We start from the raw sequence: 14,350 nt of genomic DNA, 5'->3' as shown, positions 1-14,350 counted from the left end.
CTGGCTGAGGGGACTCTGTCTTGTTAGATGTGACAATTCCCTCATCTGAATGGTTTTATGAATAATTGCTAAAGAAAGTACATTCTCAACCTTGTCTATCTGCCTGCCTATCTATCTATCATCCATCTACCTACCCACACAAGTGTATGCTGCAGTTCCACTAACGAATGCAGCTGGTATCACCCAGGAAGTTTTGCTAGCTGGCTTCTGAAGATATTTGGGCAAAGGAAGAAACCTGCAGGTAATCAGAAGGCAGGAGTGAAGAAATCAGGTGGGCAGTGGCTATTGGGCAAAAGCAAATCTCTATGCAATGGGTGGCCATTCTCAGAAACTAAATGGGCGCCTGACCTTGGGTAGTGTTCATTACCACAGTTGGGCAGTGCCCCTGTCACTGGATCTTAGCCATTTACTTTATTCCAATTTTAGAAAACAAACTGGGCAAGTAACAAACATAAATAGCTCTCCTTGAAACATAAAAAATTGTAAAAGTCAAAACATATCACCTTTTAAAAATGCTAACATTTAACAAACACATTTTTTAGCCTTTACAAAAAATGTGTAGAATTTAATTGCATTTTCAGTAAGGTAAATGTTCAAGAAAGAATATTTATTTGTTCCCATTATATGATTATTTTTAAATTGGAAGTAATTTTTAACACACCATACTGAAATAAGAATTTCAAAATTTTCAGTAAGATAATGGATTTTATGTATTGCCCCAATTGTATATCAAATATGAAAATTAAAACTGTTAGGCAGAGCTATTAAGTTTATAAGGGGTAAAGAAAGTGCAATCTTTAATCTATTTGTTAAATTAATGAAACTGATTTAAATATGAACATTTGCCTTTAATTAGTGATTTGCATTGATAAATATTTGCTATAACATATTCCTAGTAAAACAGATCTGCTATTATCTTGTGTCCTTGACATCACAATAAATGGCTGAATTTAAATTTGTAGAAGATACTGAAAAATAATCAAAGGATCTTACATTCTAAACAAACATGCTTTTGATAGGAAACAAAACCTTTGATTATAAACAGTTTTTATAGATTATGGGCATTTTGATTTTAAATATAATGAATTTGCATTTAACTCTAATGTTATTGATTGTATTGTTAAGTAAAATTTTTAACGTACTAAAGTTTTTCCTATATTTCTTATCATCATTTCCTCTAAAAATCATCTGTTCACCTTTAACATATTGCTGACATTCTCTGTGCTCGAGAAAATATAGTGACTGAATTAATCTCTTTTGTTTGAAGGCTGTCCCCAGACCCTTGCATTAAAGGGCACATGAGAATAATTGTAGAGTAAAGGCAGGGTCATAGGCTCTGATTATCTGTGTGTTCAATAGAAATTTGTAGACCTTTCTTAGTGTGATGTGCCATTATAGTTATTATCAATTCAGACTCTGACCCCATAACATCGGACAGGCAGAAGCGCTTATTTTTATGAAAGAAGAAAATCATTACTCTTCTTATAACATACTAATCTCCTGTAATGGTTCCCTGATTCTTAAGTTCTAGAGGAACTTGTGCATTTTATTCTTCTGTCTTCCCTACATCTTTCAAATTCAGTTCACCTTTTGTGTGCTCCCCAGAATTCAGCATATTGTCAGTCAGCATATTCTTAAGATTAAACATAATGAAAAAACTGATATGATGAATAGAATATACATAAAATTATTAGTTGTTCCTGTGTCAGGAACAAGAGGGGAGAGCCACCTGGGAAGAGACTAAGGAAGATTGGGAGTAGATGCCCACTAGTTAATGATATTGAATTCTAGGCTTTACCTCTAGGCTAAGGGAGAGGATTGGGAACTTTGAAAACATATTGAAACAATGTGTTTTCATTAAGGTCACTGTGATGAGAATGAACAGATCGCCCATTCAGGCCTTTGCCAAACTTAGATCTATTCCCTCTTCTTCTTCCCTGCTTTACCAAGTTTTCGATAAGAAAGCAAACAACATTTTGTGACCAAGAATATAACAGTGGCCACACAGGCCAGCAGGAACCCAATCACATCCAGGGAGTGGTACTGGAACCAGGTGAGGTCGTGGGCAGCTGGCCGCAGGTGCTTGGCTCCTTTGTGGCGCATGACAAACTCGATCCAGAAGACCGCTCGATCCAGGGGCTTTACAGGCTGATCATGTTGAATCCTTGATAACCTCATAGCATTCTCTTTATAACTGGGAGGCAAAAACATAGAAACCGGCTTATTTTTTTTCAATAAAAGTAAGTATGTGATACACGTTATACAAACCAAAAGCAATAGATCTGCTGAGGAAAAATTTAATTCCTGCCGTGACATGTGCAACCATGCCGGTTGCACAGCATTTTCCAAGTGAAGGGAGGGTGAGAAATAAATAAATTCTTACTAGATCGTGGTGAAAAGCAAACATTGATCAATCGGAGTAAGCTTGTGAAAGTATAGCTTAATTTTTCTAAGAAGGAATTTTGATACTGTGTATAGTTTCCAGGATTGTTCTGAGACCAAGATTATAAATAACCCAATTTTGTGGAAAAATTGCCATTAGAAAGTCCACAAGGATGGCATCTAATATCTGGCTAGTTAATTATAACAGACACAGGGCGCTGAAAGTCAACATCAGGGAGCCTTTCTGCAGGGCCTGGGATCTTGGCCCTGTGATTATTCCTCCATTGCACAATTTACATCTTTGTGGTGGAAAAGACAGTGTCTGTATTGGCAATGTCAAAGTTGGATGAAGATCCTAGGAAAATTTTAGCAATGACAAAGTCATGGACTTTGAGTTTTTAAGGTAAATAAAAACATCTTGTTAGCTTTAGAGCCCCTAATCGGTGTGGCATCCCAGGAGCAATAGTTATAGAGGTGGTAACTGTATAACCTCTATAAGGGTATAGGTGTGCATTTAAGAGGCAAGTTATGTCTTCACTTGCCATTTCTTGGTTGGCTGAGCCAGAATTAGTATATTTCCTTTTGGTTTCATGTTAAGAATAAAAGTTCCAACCTGGAAACATGAAGATGGCAGAAGGTGATTTGTGAAGAGATCATTGTGATCATCATTGACTAGTGAACTTAGTACACTGGACCCAGCAGCAGGGTGTAATTTATTTGTGTTCTTTCTTTGTGTGCAGTGAGAAAGCAGTCATACTCTATCTCAGTTGGATTGAAATACAGGTAAGATCAAAACAAGCATTTCACATGATTCATCCTAGTACATTTTAGGCAAACCACAGTGGTGATGAAAGCTTTTCTCTTCAAATCACATTTTTGTTCAAGGTTTCTGCATTTATAGACAGAGATTTAAAATTTGAAATACACATATACTTGATAGATGAATTTGTATCTGTGAATCTAGATAAAAATTTAGTATGGTTTCCTATAAATGAGATGGGATAAGAAAGGGTTATGCTTATATTTAAAGTGATTATATAATATTTTAGTGCACAATGTTTTATGACTGTTAAAATATTATGAAATATTGCATTACCACAGTTTATGTTTTTAAATGTAATTTTTTGTGTTCCTTAATTCTTCTAAGGAATACAAAAATAGCATACAAATACATCTCTATACACATTCTACACTGAGCTGTTTTGTTCCCAGATAATTTCAGAATTAGTGTTAGGTTAAGGTTAATGTTAAGTTATTTTAAAATATACAATTTTAGGTATTTTCTTGGAAAATTCTCATAGTATTTATGATTCTGTATTTTGCACCAATAATTTTCAAATCAACAATAAAATTTAATGAGAATTCTATGAAATGAAGTCAAAATTTAAAAAGTACTGAACTTACATACTCTGATATTCAGTAAAATGAACCAAATTATCAACAATTAACAACCTAGTGATAGACTAATAGATTAGATATCAAGATCATCCTTTATGAGATAAAAGATCATGGTAAGCTTTGCTGAGACTCCTAGCCCCTGATCCAGTTCCTGAATTGATGAGCTCTATACTATTCTGAAAATTAAATCTTAACAAAAGTTATTTGATTGGACTATGGTGGGAGGGTAAAACAGATTACTGGGGCTGAATTTTTAGAATAGATTCAAGGCAAATACTGAGTGTCTCCCTTTTGGAAAAAAACCATAAGCCTGTTGGTCTAGAAAACCCTGCTACTAGGGCTTTGAACAGATGGTTTTACACAGACTGATTCCCCTAAAGATAGTTGCACAAAATTCTACCTGAGTTTACTTCCCCCCTACCTACTGAATTTCAGGTATCAGTAATATGACTGGAAAATTGTATCTATCCTTCATTTTTTCCTCTGACTAAAAATAATTGCATCTGAGATAATCCGGGAAGAAGTTTAAATAGGAGGCATTACATATATTCAGAGCAAATATTGAGACAGCTAGACGGAAATCATGCCTTGATAAAACTTATACAATATTGGGTAAAAAACATAAAAATGTCAGACTTAGAATGTGATTAGCATAATATGTAATTTAAAAAAAGAGCTGAAGTATAATAACACTGGGAGGGTTATGAATAAGAGACAGTCAGATTATATAACAAGAAGAGGTGTTGGATATAGGTGAACTGTTGAAATAACTTTTAAGAATAACTCTTTAAAGGATTAATAGAGAAATTAGAAAAGCAAGCAGTGCTCATGGAAAAAAAAGTGAATTTATTAATTTATGGACTATTTGAGGCAATCCTAGTGAATGAAGAAAAGTAAAAACTGATTAGAACAATGAGAAAATAATAGGGAAGGAAAACAGACCAATTTTAACATAGATAACATTGAAATCTGATGTCCTTGAAATAGAAATAAAAAATGGAACCAAAAAATATTCTAATCAATACAAACAAAAGTCAAAAAAAACATTAATCCTGTATTAGCAATATTGAAAGACACACCTATGCCCAGGGAAATGTAGAAAATAATTTATAAAGATACATCATAATTAAAAAATAAGTTTCTGAATCAAAAAATTAGTATTTCTTCTCTAGGTTGTAAAAGAAACTAAAAGAAAAAATGATCATATAGGCCTCATCATTTAAAGCTAGAACATAAGTAATATTTACATAGTTCTGAAAAAGAAAGCCCTAAGTATATTTCATTCATATAGGTCTCATTCTGATGTCAAGGCAATGAGCAAACACATGATCTCAGGGCACTCAATATTCTTCAGTCTTTACTGAGAGAAAATTCTATATGACATATTTAGTTAAGACTCAATTGAAAAAAATAAAAAATAAAGACTCAATTGAAAAAATTGTGGAATAAAGCATCTCTGATTCAAGGGTGAATATTTATTCCCTTAAAATATACCTAAAAGACTAAATTTGAGGAAAACAATTGCCATAAATATTGACAAATTAAAATTTTAAGTAATACTAGAGATGAGGCTACTTCCATATTAGGAGTTCAGTGGTTAGTTGCTAAAATTAAAGCACAGAGTTAAACATAAAGACCCCAAACTATATATTTATATATTAAATTAATTCTTCACTTTGGTGAGATATTTCAGAGAAACAAAAGTGAGATACAATGATATGTATGTAAACTCAATATAGTTTATATGTTCACTTCAATTAATCTTTAGCTAATGAGGTAAAATTCAAAATTTTGTTTAGAAATCCACACATAGTACTAACAATATTTATAAAATGATTACCTACTCTATCTCTCTTTCCTGTATATATGTATATAATGATGAATAGTATACACTCAGTGTTGATGGTTATTCTCAAGCAATTGGGCAAATTTTCACTTCCACTTTTGTTCTTACTGGATAGTTACAATATTTAAATAAGCATATATGTGTGTGTTTATAAAAATAAGGCTATTATTCAGAAAAATACCTATGACTTTCTGCAATTATTAACATTATTTATTTTGAAAAATCACTGATAGAATATTTAAGACTTAGTCCTTTTTTTCCAATTTCAGCAAATCACTTCAGCAGTTTGGGAAATGAAATAATAAAGTGGTTTCTATATTGGTCATGTTATGGTTGTCATTTGAAAATAAACAAATTACAAAGGCATGAAACACTGGACATTCAGGGAATGGTAGGTAATAGCCAATGGTGAACCTTTAGAAAGCAGCAGTACTTACGAAGGATTGTTAGTGACTGCTCTCAAGGCACTGAGCAAGTCTTCGCTTGTCATTGTGTTTATGTTCACCTCCACAGCTGCTCCTTTGGCCTTCATGTGGGCAATGTTATCAGGCTGGTCAGCAAACATGGGCACTCCCACCATGGGGACCCCATGATAAATAGCTTCGTAGATCCCATTGGTTCCACCATGAGTGATAAAAGCTTTGGCTTTGGGATGACCTGGTTTGGGGATTGGGTGAGAAGTGGGTGTGGATTTCATTACAATACATTAACAGAGTTTCAGAGAGAGAGAGAGAGAGACAGAATGGGGAAAAACTATGGGGTAACTTAATGAGGAAGGCAGTATTTTCTATAAAAGCTGAGCACATGTGGTATGGTTATTTCAGAAAACTATGATCCCAGGAAAGAAGGGATTATCTTCCTCTGCATTATCTAGAAAGTGATTATCTGCACTGAGGAGGTGATTATCTGAACTGAGATTGAAACCTGATGAGACTCTTAACTGAAGATGCTCTTTTGTGACAAGAGGGAGCATGGATCTATAAAATTAATGGCCAATACTTTGATTATATCTGTTTGAAAACTAGAAGTAAAATGTGAAAATTTTAAATTATTAAGTAGCTATTGAATTTATTTGCTGTTAAGCAGTTAACTTGTCCATTACTCAACTGTACAGCTTTTCTTCCCCACAGTCTTACCAAGGAGATCATTCTGGGGTATCCAATCATAGAGCCGAGTATTGCTTCCTAATGTGGCCGGTTTCTTTCCTGTGTACCTCCATAAAACCTGTGGAAGACAGTGCTTTAATTTTACAAGTTTAAGTGCACAATGAAGGCATTTAAAAACTGTAGAGTACTTTATGTGACAGTGAGAGAAGTGTACATAAGGGCTAGTTTGCAAACACTGAGATATGGTAGGATTGTTTATGTCTACCATTTTTGAAAGGGCTTGTACTAATAATCTAATAACTTTATCATTTTTATACTTATCACTTAAAAGTCTCTTGCATGAGATTTTAAGTGAAGAAATAGAAAACAAATCAGACTAATTTAAGCAATCAGAATATGGGGGTCAAAAGTCATTAAAACAAATACTATGCAAATTCATTTGTATCATGAGGCCATCCTAGCACTAGTGTTTCAAATGTAATGTTTTCCAAAAATATAATTAGCTTTAAATTTTAAGTTTCTCATTCTGGACGATTGTCTTTCCTTCTTCCAATTCTTCCATCTCTCCCTCCCTTTTTTCCTGCCTTTCTCCCTCCCTCCTCTATTATTTCATTCCTTCTCAGTTACTGAAAATAATTAAGGCTGAGTAGGAGGTTGGTTTATATTTCATTGCTTAATAAAGTATTAACATCTTGTTAAGACGTTATCCTTTTATCACCCATTTTTTTCTTTTGTGGCACTCTGAAAGACAAATTTCAGATTTAATATTAATAGGCAGCAAAGTTTTAAACAGAAAACTTTAGGAATTAAAATTAAAATCCAGTTTTAACTGGCCTAATTATGTACTTATATTTTAGAGCTTTATGCACACTAACTGATGCACAAATATAAAGAGTCATGAATAGAAATCTAGAATTGTAATGACAACAAAATTCATGTTGCCTGAATGTCATAAATTAGAAAATATATATTGTTTGACAGTATTATTAGATTTTGAATTGTTTTTAACTGTAGATATTACAATTTAGAAATATTAGGCTTCTACTTCTAAACCAACTACACTTTGATAGAGTCTTAATAAAACCTAGAGACAGGAAGTGTATTTTTGAGCATGTTTCTTCTCTATGTACAAACTCTCTCTTTTCCTGGACTTTGGAGCTAACACACTTGAGAACTTTTGGGAGTAGTCAGTGCAGGTCTTAAGAGTTCAAATGGTAAAAGGTTATGGAATCTTAAAGTTTTCATATCTGTTTTACTGAAAACATATAACTATATAAAAAGATGTTATCTTCATAGTAATGCAAAGTCCCAGTAAGCAAATAATCACAGGTGCCCAAATATGCCATTTTAATGTTTTGAGGAATTTTTACTTGAAAGTGGTGTCAGTTTTGCTCAGCTTTGATCTGCAGCAAATACTTATTAGCTACTCTTGCTCTCCAGTTGGCAAAGTAACTGCTGGCCAGGATCAGATTTGTACAGACCTTCTGTGGGATCTGGGCGAGTGCTGAGGCAATGACATTAGCTTTTTCTTCCGTGAGGTTTTTCACCATTGACCCCAGAGAAAACACCACAACACCATCTTCACCCGAACTTTGGACAAATTCTTCCATTTCCTACAGAGATAAAATTTTATTACAAAAGTTCAATATCACAGGGGTAAAAAGTTCACCACACTTTTAGATAGTCAGAGTCCAGAGAAGTGTTAGAGATGTTGTTTGACTGGTTCTGTCTTCTGCCACATAGAATCATTCCAATCTTTTTAAGAGGAAAGTTGTTCCTGAAAAGTATGGCTTGAATATATAACAAGTGATTACAAATAAAGGCATGATCCAAACATTATACAAAGTGAATAGGTAATAAGAGACAGCTCTTTTCATTGTCAATGGAACTCTTACTCCCAAGGCTTAATTTTAGGAACCAACAGAGTTGTTTGCAAACTCATAAAAATTCTTTGGAAGGAAACATAACAGGTTCTGATCTAGACTATTAAATATTTTAGCATGCTAGTTAAGACTAATGAATTATTAATAAATTGATCTAACGTCCTATTAGGCAGGCATTCAGGATATTTTTCTCATGTTCACTCCTTCCCTGATTAACAGGGCTAAAAAGAATTGTTTATAAGTGGGATATATATATAGTAATATGTTTTAAAAGGTAATAACACAGTTAAGCTCCTGCTGTTCTCCTGGTTACATTTACAAGACACTGCTGCTCTTCCTTCCCACAAGAATGTGACACTCGCTGTATGCTGTTAGTTTGAGCCTTAGCACAGAGGTAAAATATAAATTTCTCTGCAATTAAAATTCTCTGCAAATAAAATTCCCTACAATTGTGCAAGGAGGCACTGCAAAGTCTGGGGATGGCCTCTTTCACATTGTAATCTATGTGAATGTCACCTAGGAATGTCATGCATTCCCTGTGCAACTATTTGTGGCTGCCCTGCAATCACTATATTTCTCAATTTAATGCTAGCAAAAGTACTAAGGCAATGATTATGCCATAAATGGAAGCATACCACTGTTTTAGCTTACTTAATGTTGGTAGAATATCACTGAAATTCCAGGAATTGGTGTTTTACTCTATTGACTCATTTCCCTAAACAGAAGGTGACTGAATAAACACACACACAGATTTATATACCTAGCAGTTGGATTTGGACTCTTAATTTGACTCTGATTGCTTTTTTATCATATTTAATTATGCATTTTTTATTCAACAGGGTTATATAATTATTCATCAGCAATATAGGCCATGTGTGGTGTTCATATTGCCCAAATGTCTTGGATTTGTAATGGAATACTCTTCCCTCTCTTGTAAAAACATGTCAGACTTGTTTTTGTGAAATTGTGTGTGTGTGTGTGTGTGTGTGTGTGTGTGTGAGAGAGAGAGAGAGAGAGAGAGAGAGAGAGAGAGAGAGAGAGAGAGAGAAAAGGGGATGGGAGGATAAACACAATACTGTGGCATGGGATATTATCTAATGAGCCATGGAATAGGTCATATCTCTCTCTGTACCTTTGTTCAGATATTGTTGTATTATGTGCTGTAATAACACTTGCCAGAAGCTATAACTTGACTAATAAGAAAAGCATATACAGAATCTGAAATGAAATTTAAACTTAAATTTGCATCTAACTCAAAAGAGGAATCAAAAACTCTCCCGGAGCACCATTTAACCTGAATATTCTCAGAGGTTATGTTCACTTACCTACAGCCCAACCAAATGAGTGCCATTCTCCTCACTCCCAATTGATGATTAAATACAATACTCTTATGATGTTTACCTATTATTTTCTTACATTTCTCAACATTATTTTCTCCCATTTATGGAAGTCCACACTTATTCTTTCATGACTTTGGAATGTGATATATAATTTTCTTTGACTTTGGAAAAACCTGACATTATGGTCATAAGGAATCAATTCTATGTTTGGATCCCTCAGTTCTGTGACTTTTACTTTATGCTGACGACTCCCCATCTTTTTCTAATGCTCTCTGTTAAGAAAGAGACCTTGTATTAACCAAATGATTACTAGAAATCTTCACCCAGAAATTCCTTTGACTCTTTAAAGTAAATGGGTCCAGAAATGACGCATCATTGTCATCTCCCACCAATTGTTTTCTATGTCAATAAAGGCCCTTGTTCTTCAAGAAATGCTACTGGATTCCATGTCTTCTGTCTACACTTATGTCTTCTTACTGACCAAAGCTGGTAGAATTTACTCACAAGTTCTCATGAAAGCACCTATATCACTCAGTCACAGTAATGTCCCTTTCTTGACTTCATCATGCTTGTTAGGAAGACTGTAACAGTCTCTTAGGGATTTCCTAAGCCCTGTCTCCCTGTCCCTTCAATCTGGCACCCAAGCTATTGGTGCACTCATGTTGTTAACTTGCCCACTTGAATCATTTCCATCTTCAGCTTAAATATCAAAGTAAATGCCAAAAAAATTAATCAGTCATGTGACACCTGTATGATTTGTAAGATAGATCCAGTATAGCAAATGGAAGATATCAGCAGTGTAACTCTATTAATGAAGCTGTAAAGTTTTTTAAAAATAAGGATTTTATCAAAAGGTATAAAAAATCCCCCACGGTAATAGTCCTACCTTAGGTAAGGGTTTGGCAGGTTTGCAATGCAATCCTCCAACAAACTCAAAATTAGGTAGATATGGACGAGGAAATTCAAAATCCCAGTATGTTCGAATCAGCCAAATTTCTGCTTTTCCCATTGTCTCACATAATGTAGTGGGTCTTCCTAGAGAAAATGAAGAAAGGTAAGTGGAGCTTAATATACATGTTTGCTGGGATAAAATGTACCACTAATTTTCTGATGAGCTACTAAGGGAAAAAACAAATTTATGTCCTCTAGATTAATTATCATACCTAGATGTAAAGGGAAGGGGAAATTAAAGTAACAAGGAAGGAAAGAAGGAGGTAGGGATGAAACAGGGAAGGGAGGAAAGAAGTAAAAATGAAAGAGAAGAAGGATAAGAGGTAGGGAAGTGGGGGTGGGTAGGTGGAGGGGATGGTTGGGTAGGGAAAGAACAGTAATACATATTATTTGACAAAAATAAATTCAATCAAAAATTTAACCAGAACTCCAAGTACTGATTAATTTAATACTCTTTGTTTCTCTCCAGTTAAATGCAGATAATAGTTTAGCTCTCCCATATCATTACCAGATTCCCTCTCAGTGGTTCTTTCTTTTCCAGTCAGGAGTGTCTCTCTATCTTCCAGCTTGTATTTTCTGGCTCACTAATAATGTCGAAGACTCCTACTTGTTTATTTTATCTTCTTACGTCAAATCCCATCACTTCAGTTGACTTCCCATTATTTTCGCAGTAGGCGTGATTTATACCAATACAACTCCCTTCGGAATGTGAAGTACACATGTACATATCCCAGTATAGCCTGCCTCATATAATGTTACCTTTAAATCATGTTTTTAAAAAGCAATTGAGTCTAACTATGAATTTTAGGAGATTTGTGGAGAAGAAAGAGTATTTCAAATGACTAAGTCAACCATTTTTACACAGAGAAAACGTTTCCCACCTAAGTAAAGAAAAATTCAGAAAAGAATTCTCCTTTCATAAGTATTCTAATAAAAATTGGTGACCTTATACACCTCAGTGTGGATAGCCTATTTTTAGAGTTATTACTTTGTAGTGTTTGAATGTCTCAGGTCATACAGACAAATTCCTTAATTTGATAATAGAGAAGCATTTCTCAAGAACACTTAGCTTGAAATTGCCAGAGATTGGATGAAAATACCAACTCACAGCTTCCATTCCAAATGTTTATGTCCTTCAGATTCTTGCTCCATGTTCCAAAGATATCCTGACTTTATTACCAACTCCCTAGGTGGAATATTGTTCATAACCTGTGGGCTACATTTTAAGAAAGACCTAACTCAAAGTCTTCACTAAATTCTATATTTGAAGCAGTAGTGCACTGTAACAAATATAATGACAATGAAAAGTGAAGAGAAGAAATATACAAATATTGATATATAATTTCATAAGACATTTAAATGTTGTACTGAGGAATCATGAGAAAAAATATGGACATAAAATTTACCAGCAATCTTTTTCCTATAACTGTATTATTCACACTAAATGAGGTATGATCACAGTGGAAAATTAGCTAAATAATATATAATTAATAAATAGTCTATCAGATTTGAACAACAAGGTAAATACTGTTATTTAAATCTATTATTTTAAACCTACATAATGAGTCTACTGAGACAGTTTTTAATTTCAAAGAATTCTTAGAGTTAGCTTAAATTTATGGCAAAATGCCTCCCTGTAGGTAAGTGAGACAAGAGGTAATTTCAGTGGGGGACAGTTACTAACTGCTCAGAGGGAAGTTATTTATTTGGATTGATATCTAGAAACAACTTTTCTGGGCTCCCTATGTCCTCACACATGCATAGACTTTGCTATTAGCATCCCCAAACAGAGTCGTACATTAGTTATAAGTGACGACCAACATTGACAGGTCATAATCACACAAACTCCATAGTTTTCATTGCAGCTAATTCCTGATGGTGTAAATTCCAAGGGTTCAGACAAATGTATAATTATATGCACCTACCATTATGACATCATATGGGATATTTGCACTGCCCTAAAAATCCTTAGTGCCTTGCCTATTTATTCCTCAGCCCACCCATCCCCTGACATCTACTGATTTGTTTGTTGTTTGCATAGTTTTGCAATTTCCAGAATGACATATAGTTGGAACCATACAGTATGTGGCCTTTTCAGAATGGATTATTTCACTCAGTAATATGTGTTTAAGGTTTTTCTATGTCTTTTCAGGACATGAAACCTCATTTCTTTTTAGTGCTGAATAATATTTCATTGTGTCTACCATAGCTTATCAATTCACCTTCTGAAGGATACCTTGGTTGCTTCCAATCTTTGGCAATTATGAATAAAATTACTGTTAACATCCATGTACAAGTTTCTGAGTGGACATATTTTCACCTCATTTGGGTAAATACCAAGGAGCAAGATAGGATGGTAAGAGTATGGTTAGTTTTGTAAGAAACCTTTGAAATGTCTTCCAAAGTGGTTGTGCAATTTTGCACTCCCACTGGCAATGAATGAGAGTTCCTGTTCCAAACTTGCTATCATTTGGTGTTTGTCAGGATTCTGCATTTTGTTCATTCTAATAGGTGAGTAATGGCATCTTATCATTTTAATTTGTATTTCCCTCATGACATATGCTATGTGGCAACTTTTTATATGCTTATTTCCCAACTATATATCTTCTTTGGAGAGGCAACTGTTAATGTCTTTGGCTCATTTTTAAATCTGGTTGTGTGTTTTTCTTATTGTTGAGAGTATTCTTTCAATGTATAGGGTAACAATCTTTTGGCAGACATGTTGTTGTCAATATTTTCTCTCAGTAGTGGCTTATCTTCACCTTGTCTTTTTTTTTTCTCTTCTTTGAATTCTGGATCTTTTTATTTCAAATAAAAGCTCTTCATTAATATAAACTAAAAAAAATTTATTTTATTTGACATCAATATAAGAGTAGATAAAACTAAAAACATTTTTGTCTTCAAGTGTGTGGCAAAATAAAAAAGGTTTCAATCACATTAGCTAACTAGGGGTGGGGAACTGAGTAGTTTATTTTTCCGTTTAAGAAGCATTCCAGTCAAATAATTACAAACACTTACAAATTCAGATTGCTTGGTTATCGGTCATTTATGGCTTAAAGTAGTGGATATGAAAACTGCTTAGGGCTAAATAAAATACATTTATTTGAATAATTCATAGATTGTATGTCTAGGACATCATTCAATAAGTAAACGTTACTGTGTACATTGGAATCTTAGTGGCGAAAGGAGTCTGCAGGTGTGAACAGTAATGTTTCTTCCCTTTGACCGAGAGAATATGCCCAGCAAGAGCCTTGCTTTTGGCCTATTCAAGATCTATTTGCCAGGTCATCCTGATTTTCCCAGATTGATACCCATGTCACAAAACATCTGCAACAAGGAAGTGACTTGCCTCAAGTGCAGGTAGTATGAAGTTCAAGTTAGGCAGAACAGGGCTCATGATCCTGCAACCCTGCTGCAAAGTCAGTTTTGAGTACCTGACTAGCT

The 14,350-nt window shown here is 34.3% G+C and overlaps 1 protein-coding gene across 5 annotated transcripts in view; it reads right to left on the bottom strand.

Moving 5' to 3' along the window:
- Positions 1–827: 827 nt before the first annotated feature.
- The window catches only part of LOC108388352 (UDP-glucuronosyltransferase 2A1), a 47,424-nt gene continuing 33,901 nt past the window's right edge, over positions 828–14,350 (bottom strand). For 3 of the 5 annotated variants that reach the window (XM_037026662.2, XM_073237506.1, XM_037026659.2), the window contains 5 exons: positions 10,842–10,990; positions 8,214–8,345; positions 6,763–6,850; positions 6,064–6,283; positions 828–2,194 (listed from right to left, as the gene is read on the bottom strand). In XM_037026662.2, coding sequence (XP_036882557.1) covers positions 1,918–2,194; positions 6,064–6,283; positions 6,763–6,850; positions 8,214–8,345; positions 10,842–10,990 — 866 coding nt within the window. In that variant the 3' untranslated portion in view covers positions 828–1,917. The remainder of the gene's footprint in view (positions 2,195–6,063; positions 6,284–6,762; positions 6,851–8,213; positions 8,346–10,841; positions 10,991–14,350) is intronic. The other 2 variants (XM_037026663.2, XM_037026658.2) reach the window with 1 other exon arrangement.

The sequence above is a fragment of the Manis javanica genome, chromosome 5 (assembly GCF_040802235.1).
Source record: "Manis javanica isolate MJ-LG chromosome 5, MJ_LKY, whole genome shotgun sequence".
Lineage (NCBI taxonomy): Eukaryota > Metazoa > Chordata > Mammalia > Pholidota > Manidae > Manis > Manis javanica.
This window is presented reverse-complemented; position numbering and strand designations above follow the sequence as displayed.